At 38.9% G+C, this 12,545-nt stretch overlaps 1 protein-coding gene across 3 annotated transcripts in view; it reads left to right on the forward strand.

Moving 5' to 3' along the window:
- The window catches only part of coro1cb (coronin, actin binding protein, 1Cb), a 68,654-nt gene that overhangs the window by 43,761 nt on the left and 12,348 nt on the right, over positions 1-12,545 (forward strand). For all 3 annotated transcript variants that reach the window (XM_053617564.1, XM_053617565.1, XM_053617566.1), the window contains 4 exons: positions 690-871; positions 1,333-1,452; positions 5,899-6,003; positions 9,754-9,899. In XM_053617564.1, coding sequence (XP_053473539.1) covers positions 690-871; positions 1,333-1,452; positions 5,899-6,003; positions 9,754-9,899 — 553 coding nt within the window. The remainder of the gene's footprint in view (positions 1-689; positions 872-1,332; positions 1,453-5,898; positions 6,004-9,753; positions 9,900-12,545) is intronic.

Below are 12,545 nucleotides of genomic sequence, written 5' to 3' on the forward strand. Positions count from 1 at the left end.
AAAACATAATGAAATTAAATGTTTCTACATAAAAAAGTACTATAAAGAGCAGTAAACAGAAATGTATGAAATAAAGTCAATATTTGGTGTGACGACCATTTGCTTTAAAATTTTTTAAAAATCTTTAAAAATTAGTAGCCTCCGGTACAATTTGTGCAGTTTTTAAGGAAATTAGCTGGTAAGTTATACCAGTCACATTTCTTCTTGAGACTTTCGCACTTGCTTCTTATTTGTGCAGCAAAACCCAGCAGCCTTCATTATGTTTTTGTCTGAAAAGTCATCTCTTACATAATATGCTGCTTTCCTTACAGACATACAAACTGTTTACTGTAACATTTAATTTTGTGCTGGAAAACTAATGTTTAGAATTCTAAAATGTTTTTTGTACTGACTTGATAATGTAGAAGTTGTAAAATAAAATACTATAACAAAGTTTCTACTAAAGAAAATCGGGTGCCTAAGACTTTTGCACAGTACTGTATTATTACAGACACAAACCTAAATTAAATCAGGGCCTCAGTGTGAAATATAAATAACCTGGAAGGGACCAGATATTTTTACAGCATTAAATTAACTGCTGTTTACGTCCTGTTACATCCAGAGTGTGTTTTAAAATGCTACATGCCTATAAAGTGTAGAGGGTCAGTAAGAGCCTGCAACTGCTGCATGACTATCTTTCCCTTGTTTAGGATGTGATAATGTGATTTTGATCTGGAATGTGGGCACTGGCGAGGCCCTCATCACACTGGATGACATGCACCCAGACATGATCTTCAGCGTGTGCTGGAACCGCAATGGCAGCCTCATCTGTACCGCCTGCAAGGACAAGAAAGTGCGCGTCATTGACCCACGCAAGGCCAAGATCACTGCAGTTAGTAGCGTACAGTTGATCATGTTGATGATTGTTCCAAGATATTAGGCAGTATGATACACTCTCAGAAATAAAGATACAAAACTCTTATTTTCCTTCTTGTTAGGATTGCACCATCAAGGGTACATCTTTTGTACCTTTAATGTGTATAATATTATATTATTAATTTGCTTTTAGGGTAAAGGTTTAAAGGTTCATCAGTGCTCCATAAGGTTCAATTATATACCTAAAGATATATTTAACGGCATACATTACAATATACAAAAGATGGAATAATGAAAATTACAGTTTGGACTTTTATTTCAGAGAGTGTATTCCCTATTCAACCCTTAGATGAACCACTGTGACAAACAATAAACAATGAGGATGAAAACAAAGAAGTATATGTAGCTTAGTGGAAAGTTAGCAGACTTTTTCTCTCGCTGTAGTTTGTTCTTATCTCTTTGCTGTGTCTTTTACAGGAGAAGGATAAAGCTCATGAGGGTGCACGGCCCATGAGGGCCATCTTTCTCGCTGATGGCAACATCTTCACCACTGGCTTTAGCCGCATGAGTGAGAGACAACTGGCCTTATGGAACTCGGTGAGGAATAAGACACACCCCTCTCTGAAGTAAAAGTGTTAAACAGTATATTACTACAATAACAACATGGCCTACTGCATTTTCTAGAAAGCACTAACAGACCTGTCGGCTGGTAGATTCACCAACTGACATTCATGACATGCCGCAAACCACCTGTGTACAATATCTGGCCAATAAAATAATGAGCCATTAGATGGTTGAGTGTTTTATCCCGTCCTAGATGATATATATATATATATATATCCTCATTTGTAAGTCGCTTTGGATAAAAGCATCTGCTAAATGAATAAATGTAAATGTAAATATACACACACATACATGTTTATACCCATAAACATATATAAACACATATAAATAAATAAACACATACATACAGAACGGAGTAGAACAGGGAACTACTGAAAGCTGGCAGTGTGATAATGTAGTGGGAATATGTGCACCTTAAGATTTGATTTAAACGATGAAAGAGTTGAACATTCTCTGAGGTATTGCGGCAAGGTGTTCCAGATCTTTGGAGCAACAGCAAAAAGACATGTATATGCGAGGAACAGAGAGAAGACCAGTATCAGAGGAATGGAGATAGTAAGATGGTAGGTAGAGATGGAGAAGTTCAGAAAGATAGACGGGAGCAAGACCGTGCAGTCCTTTATATGTTAACATGGAGAGTTTAAACTGAATGTGGGCAGATATGGGAAGCCAGTGGAAATTGTACAGAAATGGGGTTATGTGAGCAGATTTTTTAGTGTGAGTCAGTAACCGGACTGCTGAGTTTTACACAAACTATAGCTTATATAGGGAAAGAAATGAAAGACCAATGAACAGAGATTTGCAGTAATCTAAACGTGAGGTTACATTTCCCTAAATAAGCATTGACCAGGGTTTCAGCAACACAAAAGCTAAGGGAAGAACGGAGGCGAGCAATATTACAGAGGTGAAAGAAGGCAGTTTTGGTTATAGATCAAATATGAGAACTAAAGTTCAGTGATGAGTCCATGATAATGCCAAGGTTGCGAACAGTGTCAGATGGAAATATGTCTGTGCCATTAATGGTCAGATAGAGGTCATTAACCTTACTTACAGCACCATTTGTTTGCTGAGGATTTTGGTCTTTGCACTGTTTAGTTTTAGAAAGTTTGCTGACATCCAGTGTTTAATATCACCAAGGCAGTTTATTAGGGAAGAGGGAGGAAGTGGAGTAGAGGGTTTGGAGCTGAGATAGATCTGGGTGTCATCTTTGTAAATATGAAATTGTAGGCTGTGGTGATGGATAATTGAGCCGAGTGGAAGCATATAGATAATAAACAAGATTGGACCTAGAATGGAACCTTGGGGGAACTCCCTGAGAGACAGTAACACTGCGAGATTTGAATTTGCCAATAGAGATGAAATGTCTATTTGTGTGATATGATGTAAACCAGGCCAAAGTTGTATCACAAATACCTAATTTAAACAGAAGACAGGAGAGCAGTATGGTATGATCAACAGTATCAAAGCGGCGGTAAGGTCCAGAAGTACAAGAATGCTAATGGAACCAGAGCTGAATGAAGCAGATCATTGACTACCCTGAGGAGGGCAGTTTCTGTACTCTGTTGTGAGTGGAAGCCAGATTGGAAAGGTTCATATAGACTATTGCTGGATAGATGAGATTGAACTTTCTCCAGGAGCTTAGATAAAAATGGAAGGTTGGAAATGGGTCTGTAGTTGCTAAGGACTTCTGGGTCCAAAGAGGGTTTTTGAGGATGGTAGTAACTGGCAGTTTTAAAGGAGATGGTAACAGAACCTGTGACCAGAGAAGTGTTTATGATATTAGAAAAAGGAGCTGAGAGCGTGAGTAAACATGCCTTGAGAAGTGGAGTAGGAGCGGGGTCAGGAGAGCAAGTAGAGGTGCTGGATTTAGCAAAAAGATCTTTTATGTCTGATGGATCAATTGAGGTGAAACAATGAAAAGGACTAAGATGAGAGAGGGAGGAGCAGGTAGGTTGATTCTCAATTGAGGGATGAGGGGAAAGTTGTTCATAAATGTTATCAATTTTATTCTGAAAGAAGTTAAGAAAATCATTGCCAAGTGTAACCAAGCCTGTAAGAGTGGAGGAGGGTGGCCGAAGACAGATAGGCTGATTTGGTGGCGCAAAGAGCATCTCTGTACTCTTTCATGTGTTCGGTGTATGCTAGTATAATAAATAAATCCGCTTTTGGTTTATTTGAAAATTCAGATTAGCACTATGTCAGACGTAGATAACTCTGGAGCAGACACCAGTAAGCAGGAAACAGAAGAAACACAAACAGATGTAGTCACAAACAAACAGAAAAGCCAGTGAGGAGCAGCAGCCAAAATGCGCACAGCATGCACTTAACCGTAAACCAGAAATTAGGCTCAATTAGCTTTAAGAGTAAAGATTTAAAGGTACATCAGTGTTCTTTAAGGTCCATTTATATACATTAAAATATTTTTAAAGGCATATATTACAAGATACAAAAGATGGACCTTTTGATGATACCACCCCAGCGACAAAGAAAACTACAGTTTGTATCTTTATTTCAGAGTGTGTATTCCCTATTCAACTCTTAGATGAACCACTGTGACCAATAATAAACAATGAGGATGAAAACAAAGACATTTCCCTTCACCAAACGTGCACTTCCTAAAGCCTTGCATTGAATCAGGCTTTGGTGGGCTGAGGTTTGATTAGACATGTACTCCCTGGTATACACAGCAGTATGTGATACATTACTGCTCAATTGGCAGAGGCCTGAGGCACATCACGGATCCAAATCAGAATTCCCACCTCCATGCAGGAACACTGATCCTGGAAATGTCTGGTTTCTCCTCAGTGCCAACACCTGGCCAGGCTTTGCCCCAGCTCCGGTGGACACAGGATGTTCCCCTTGTGAAGAGTGAGAAAGAGTATGGGGAGACACAGAGAGGCAGGGGAGGAAAAGTGAGGTGGAACCAGCAGGGAGCTGGAATCGGGGATAAGAGGGGAGAGACAAGAGAGAGAGCAAGTGAGAAACACCATGGATGTCTGGACTAAGGACCGTTGTCAAATTATCCTCCACCAGCTGCACGGCTTCGACCCACTCTGCTGTTCCTGCTGGGAGTTAAGCTACGAATTGCTCCAGTACCACCACCTCAATGATATGTTCCATGTCCTGCTCCTCTGCCATCACTCACCACTGACAGGAGTCCTTCAGCTGCTGAAGGACTCCTGTGGTGAAGAGCTGGCTGACCTCATGAAGCTGCAGCGACTGGAAGACGAAATTATATTCAAATAATGATCATTCTTTTGCAGTGGTCCCTGGTCCAGGCGTCCATGGTACTTCTCTCTCTTTCTCTCTCTCCCTTCCCTCCCCCTTATCCCTAAGTTCCTGGGGGCCCCAAAACCAAAAATCTGGACCCTGTTTCCACCTCACTTTTCCTCCCCTGACTCTATAAGGTCTCCCCATGCTCTATCTCTCTCTCCACATGGGGAACATCGAGTGGAAGTTGTCCGGCCGACACACTGCAGGACTGGCCTCAAATAAATCGGATATCGGCCCTAAAATTAATAAAAATCTAGCTACTTCACATAAATGCCTGCACATGAGGTTGGAAAGAGGTTAAATTTTCTTTAGAAAAAAACAGGGAATAGTTCCATGACATTCTGTGTATGCCTGAATTATACCATTAATAGCTAGTAAAAACAGAGTATTGCAAAACACAAACTAATTGAACAACCCTTTTCTTCATAGAAACAGTGTTAATTTATTGATTAATAAAATTTTTATGCCCACTGTGATTTGTTGATGCTTTCTAAAATAACACTGTTATTTATTTATATTATATATTTATTTTAAATAAAGGAAGGGGGCATGGTGGCTTAGTGGTTAGCACATTTGCCTCGCACGTCCAAGGTTGGAGGTTTGAATCCCACCTCTGCACTGCGCGCAGAGTTTGCATGTTCTCCCCATACCTCGGGGGTCTCCTCCGGGAACTCCAGTTTCCTCCCCGAGTCCAAAGACATGTATTGTAGGCTGAGTGTGTGAATTTGTGTGCGATTGTGCCCTGCTGTGGGTTCGCACCCCATCCAGGGAGTCCCCTGCCTTGTGCCCCGAGTTCCCTGGGATAGGCTCCAGGCTCCTCCGTGACCCTGCTTAGGATAAGCGGTATGGAAAATGGATGGCTGTATATAAGGGTATCTTAAATACCCTTATATAAATTCACTAGTGGGTGGGACCATGTTTCTACTCACCTAGAGCCATTTAATTAATTGTGCTTAAATCACTCATTTTACTGTTATAAGAGACATGTTTCTTGAATCAGACAGAGATTTGTTCATTATGTGAGTCTGAATCTGCCCTTGTTTGCGTGCAGCTGCATAAGAACCATTGTGTTCTTTAGGTAACATTATATGATGTTTGCTGTATCATGTGCCTAGACACTTAACATTTAATTTATTTAATTTGCAGAAAAACATGGATGAGCCGATCTCAGTACATGAGATGGACACCAGCAATGGAGTACTACTTCCCTTCTATGACCCGGACACCAACATTGTCTATCTTTGTGGAAAGGTAGGAGATTTGTACACATACAGTTCCCTCCACTAATATTGGCACCCTTGGTAAATATGAAAAATTGTCTTTATTGTTTAACTTTTTGATCTTTTGTTAAAAAAATTCACAAAAATACTCTGCTCTCATGGATATCAAACAACTGCAAACACAACACATGTTTATCAAAAAAAACTATTTAATATAGGTGTACAACAATTATTGGCACCCCTATGAATTCATATGAGAAAAATATACTTGAAGTATATTCCAATTGCTATTTTATTTTTTTTTTTAGTACAGCTGGGTGACTAGTAATAGGAACCATGTCTTCCTGTTTCACAGGGGTATGAATATGAGGTAACACCTAGGTCAAATTCCCTTAGTCATTCATAACAATGGGTAAGGTCAAGGAATGTAGCTTGATTTGCAGCTAAAGGTTTTTGAGCTTCAGAAAATGGGAAGTAGCTATAAGAATATAGCAAAAGCATTGAAAATGCCCATTTCCACCATCAGGGCAGTAATTAAGAAGTTCCAGTCAACTGGAAATGTTATGAATAAACCTGGAATTGGACGTGTGTCTATATTGTCTTAATACGCTGTGAAGAGGATGGTTGGAGTGCCCAAAAAATCTCCAAGGATCACAGCTGGAGAATTGCAGAAGTTAGTTATGTCTTGGGGTCAGAAAGTCTCCAAAACTACAATCTGAAGTCACCTACATCACCACAAGTTGTTTGGAAGGGTTTCAAGAAAAAAGTCTCTACTCTCATAGAAAAACAAACTCAAGCATCTTCAGCTTGCCAAACACTACTGGAACTTCAAAGGGGATTGGTTCTATGGTCAGATCAAACCAAAATAGAGCTTTTTGGCAATAAAAACCAGAGGTGGTTTTGGCGCACACAGAGAGGTAGCCATATGGAAAAGTACCTTATGCCCACGGTTAAATATGGTGATGGCTCTTTAATGGTTTGGGTCTGTTTTTCTGCCAGAAGACCTGGACATTTTGTTAGGATACATGGCATCATGGACTCTATCAAATATCAACAGGTATTAAGTGAAAACCTGACTGCCTCTGCCAGAAAGATTAAAATGGGCCATGTTTGGATCTTCCAGCAGGACAATGATCCAAAACATATATCAAAATTAACACAAAAATGGTTTACTGACCACAAAATCAAGGTCCTGCCATAGCCATCCCAGTTCCCTGAATTGAAACCCATAGAAAAACTATGGGGTGAACTGAAGAAAAGAGTCCACCAGCGTTTGAAGGATCTGGAGAGACTCTGTATGGATGAATGGTCTCAGATCACTTGCCATGTATTCACCAACCTCATCAAGCATTATTTGAGAAGACTTAGAGCTGTTATTTTGGCAAAGGAAGGTAGCACAATGTATTGACTAAAAGGGTAAATTTTTGTTAATTTTTTTTTAACAAAAGATCAAAAAGATAAAAAATAAAGACAATTTTTCACAGCCTTCTTTGCTCATATTTACCAAGGGTGCCAAGGGTGGTCTTGCTGTGGTGTAGAAGAAGTGTCTAAAATGCTCTCCTGTTAATTTGGGGTATTTTTCTAGTTTTGAATTGTTAGCTTTTATGATACAGTATGACAAATCAATTATTTGTGTTATGTGTGATGTTTTGGATCTGACTTGCTGTGAATGACATCTGGAGTTCATCCTCCAGATGTACATAAGCAGGAGAGTATATGAACAATGCTGCTCACATTGCTGCAACTTCTGCAAGTGCACACAAAAGTGTACGGCAAGTATAAACCAGTCCCCTGGGCCATGTCACCCAACTGTGGATTATCTTCCTAGATGCACCCTTTCAAACACGTCTTCTGACCTTTTTGACTAGGTGTAGTAAGAAATGCAAGTTCAGCCTTTTAGTCATTTATGTTACATATACAGTTAGGTCCATAGATATTTGGACATTGACAATGTTATTTTAGCTGTCTACCACAGTATACACTGGATATAAAAAGTCTACACACCCCTGTTAAAATATCAGGTTTTTCTAATGTAAAAAAATGAAACCGAGATATATGATTTCAGAGCTTTTCCCACCCTCAGTGTGAAAATAATGTATTATAATTTTGCGAAAAACAATCAGAAATTTTAGGGAAAAATAGGAAAAATAAAAAAGGTTACAATAACCTGGTTGCATAAGTGTGCACACTCTTTTATAACTGGGAATGTGTTATCATACACAATTATCATATGGCTGTCATCAATGAAATTATTCTGATTAACCCCAAATAAAGACCAGCTGCTTCTCCTGAAAAGCTGTCTTTGGTCACCGCCAAACATGTCTGCTGTTACTGTGGCCAAACAACTCTATCTTTGATTCATCTATCCAAAGCACATTATTCCAAAAGGCCTGGTCTTTGCTTATATGCTCATTGGCAAACTGTAATCTTGCTTTAATGTTCTTTCTAGATAGCAAAGGCTTTTTCCTGGCACACGTCCCATGCAGGTCAAATTTGTTCAATCTGTTTCTGATTGTAGAAGTATTCACCTTGACACCAACAGTTGCAAGACTTCCCAGCAGATCCTGTGATGAAATTTTTGGGTTCTTGGAGACTTCTTTTTGCATCAGACAGTCTGCTCTGGGGCTGAATTTGCTGGGACAGCCAGTCCTGCACAAATTGGCAGTTGTTTGAAATCTGTGCTACTTGTAGATGATTTTCCTTACAGTGGAATGATGTATTTCAAATAATTTCCATAGGCCATGCTTATTTTTTCACATTCCTCTATACTCACATTTTTGCTACAGTTGCTGCAGTGAATAAGGTGCAAAACATATTCACACACCCATATAAATAAATGTGAAGTCATGGACATACTGATTTGCGGATGTGCAAAATATGTGAATTCATGCAATGACAGTTGCCCACCTGTAGAATATTTTCTGATAAATACATTTTGTTCTTGGATAATTTTCTAGCACAAACACAAGACAATAACTGCTTGAATCTGTCACTATGAGTCTTTCTGATATCATCCATCATTATATTTCTGTTTATAATTTAAATATGCACGCTGGTCAGCTTCATTGGTAATCAATGTTTCTTATAGATACCTTCATACACTAAGAACAAGCAGGAACTGAAGGCTTAAATTATAAATGTGGAATTAAAAAATATTAGGGTGGTCAAGGCTTGGGGTTGCAGAAAATTAATAATGTTCATTTTGGGTTGTTTGCCCTAAAAGTCTGGGAACCCAAGCATTAGTCTTTTTTTGTTATTTATTCATTTATTTTTATTTAGTATTTTGCTTTTATATTACATCATTTTGTTGCTGACAGCAAAGAAAAAAACACATTCTGTTTCTTCTGTCCGCATTTTCTATTCCCCATTTTTTGGGGGCTCAAAGGCAAGTGCTTGTGTTTAAAGAAGGAGGTAAAGACACTATTGAAATGCCCCATCTATGACACATCTACGCAATAAAAATTTGGCGTGTACTGCATGTAGGTAATTTTAATAATTTGAATGGGGTGCCAGGAAAAATCAACTTCCACCAAATCTAAATACAGCATATAATGTATATATGGAATTAATAGGAAAAAGAGCCTCTTGGAGTGGAGAAATATAATTTGCATAGTGCTAAACTGGCAACTTACCTCACTTTTTAGCAACATTCGTCTTGTAGCTCCAGTAACAAAACGAAATAGGCAAACTTCAGAGACCAATTTCATAAAGAGGGGCATTCAAAAAAGTAACATTTATGTAAATTTTTATTGTTCTGTCTTTTTTTTTTCTCTTCACACAGGGAGACAGCAGCATCCGCTACTTTGAGATTACAGATGAAGCACCATACGTTCATTACCTTAACACCTTCTCCAGCAAAGAACCACAGAGGGGCATGGGCTACATGCCCAAAAGGGGCCTAGACGTTAATAAGTGTGAGATTGCCAGGTACATAGCATCACGTTGTCACACCATATATGTATGTTGGCCTGCAGGAACTGAATTTAATCCGGTCTGCTTGAGTAATTGTGTTGGATTGACCAGTAATTATAAGAACTTAAAGGACCATCAATTTTCATGTATTCTAATGCCTGTGACAAAGCTTTATGCCTCCACTGGAGGGAAACATCACTCCTCTGTGTAGTAATTGTTAGACACTAAATCTGACACACTCTGTAAAAATCAGTGGTTCACATTAAAGCAGTATGATCTAAAGCAAATATTACCATATTTTCCAAGTACAGGGTTCGTACAAGGTGCTTGAAGTGCTTGAATTTGGCTTTTTGAAATTTAAGTACTGGAAAACCTTGAAAATAACCATATTTTATCTAGTGGTGCTTAAAAAGTGCTTGAATTATAAAGTCAATAAACACAAATTGCTAAATAATTAAGTTTATTTTTGATAAACATGAATACAATCCTTTCGCTTAAATATGACTCCCCTCTGCAGCCCCTCCCCACCATCCTCCCGCTATTCACTCACTCATTTTGACAAAGACAGCTTTGGTCCACTTTTCAGACACTTCTAGTGACCTTTTAATTATTTTTTCCAAAAAAGCACCTACTGACAAATCCAGCAACTTTTTGGGCAAACCTTAGCTACTTTCCGTAGAAGAGAGTCGCCAGTACCTGCGAGCGTGAGGTCCTCGTTTCCCACTACAGGCATACCCCTCTCTGTGGCTACCCTGTTCAGTGAGTGGCAGAGAAGAGCAGCACATTCATTCCCTTCTAACTTTCTCTCTGAGCGATCATTTTACATATAGCTGAAATCACACCACACCCGTTGTTTTTAACTTATGTGTATGGTGATTTTGTCAATCGACGTTGTGGTAATAAATCAGGATTTTAGCAGTGTAGAGCAGCAGCTTGGAAATGGCTTGGAAGTGACTGCTGGTTAACATGTTCTCTTAATGGGCTGTGTTTCAGTCACTATTTCATACTTGTTCCATTGTCTGATAACAGAAAAAGAACAATATGTAAATAAGAACAGCTTTATTGGGAATTCAGCTGTTAAAATACAGTATGTGAGCATAGAGAGTAGGAGAGAAGCAAACAAGGCACTAGGCAGAATGTAAATACAACACGATGACATAATGAATATGCTAATTAGCACATGATGACCATGGCTGGACTGGGACAAAAAATCAGCCCTGGCATTTTTGGTCCAGGCAGCCCATCACTACAATCCAGAATCATTCCAGACACCATCCATATATATCTCCGCGTATAAAAATTTTCCGCCATCTTGGATTTTTTTGTAAAATATACTTTTGCAATCAGGACCAAAACAGTGCCAAACAATTCTATGGAGTTTCAATATCAAAAGTTATCAAAAAAAAGTTTGAACTTTCGACTTGAGACTTTCGACTACAGTATGTGAAAACACCGGAAGTAGGCGTAGCCGGTTTTACGTAAATGGCTACAACTCTTGAACAAAATTAGATATCTTCACCAAAATTGGCATGCTTATGTTTGAGGACAATATATGGTCGCCCAGAAAAGTTGGAGCAGTTTTGCCACATGATGGTGCTATAATACTGAAAAAACCTGAAATTGGCTGTAACTATGGAACCGTTGATCCAGTTGACTTCAAAATATGCATACAGTGTCTTTGTCGCAGTTGCCATCACTGCCTATGAGCACATTCACGTATGTTGAAAAACATGGCCATCATCAGCCAATCAAATTTCAGTAGACATTAGACAAGGTTACCAATGGCTGATCGGAATGAAACTTGGTGGGCCTATTTGACTCTTGGTCTAAGAGGTTTCTGCAAAGTTTGAAAGAAATCAGCCACTAGGTGGCGGTATCACGATATTTGTTGGTGTTAACGGTTGTATATAATGCAGTGTTTTGAACAAACATAACTAATATATATCAAATGATAGGCCTTCTCATTCTAAACATATTTGCCTCAGGAACCACTGGTGTCTGTCAAACCCTTAGGAAAATATTTCAGATAATGTTAAAAACCTACTTTTGCAAACTGTCCATAGGTTTTTTTTTTACAAAAAAAACTAAAAATAGCTGTATAAATGGTTTGTAAATGATGGTATATTAGCCAATGTTTCACACATACACATGTTTTTTTATATCACAAGTTAGATCTCCTCATTGTGAACAACTTTGCTCCCAGGACCTCTACTGTCAATCAAATCGTTGGGAACAGGAGAAGATTCAAACACAGTGTGAGGATCCATGTGCAGAAGTCCATAATCCAAATATAAAAGTCAATAAACCAAAGTCCAAATGGCAATAATTACAGTAATCAAGACCAAAGGGAGATCCAAGAGACAGAATATCAAGATCAAAGCAAGGGTCTTATACGAAAAGCTGACAAGATATAGCATGACAAAGAACTTGAAAGTTACCAGGAAGTAAGTGTGAATGGCAGAGATTGCAGGAGGAAAACTGACTGACTGCTGTCACAAAATGGAGGTTAGGATGCATGCAAGTGCAGTTAAAGACGTTTACTAGACAGAGAAAGGCAAACAGACAAATCCAAAACATTAATCCAAAGCATGGTCCAAAAACATGCAAAAGGTCTGGCGATCGGCAAACGGGCATAAACAGAGCAAGGCAAAACACAAAACG

The sequence above is a fragment of the Ictalurus furcatus genome, chromosome 28, assembly GCF_023375685.1.
Source record: "Ictalurus furcatus strain D&B chromosome 28, Billie_1.0, whole genome shotgun sequence".
NCBI lineage: Eukaryota > Metazoa > Chordata > Actinopteri > Siluriformes > Ictaluridae > Ictalurus > Ictalurus furcatus.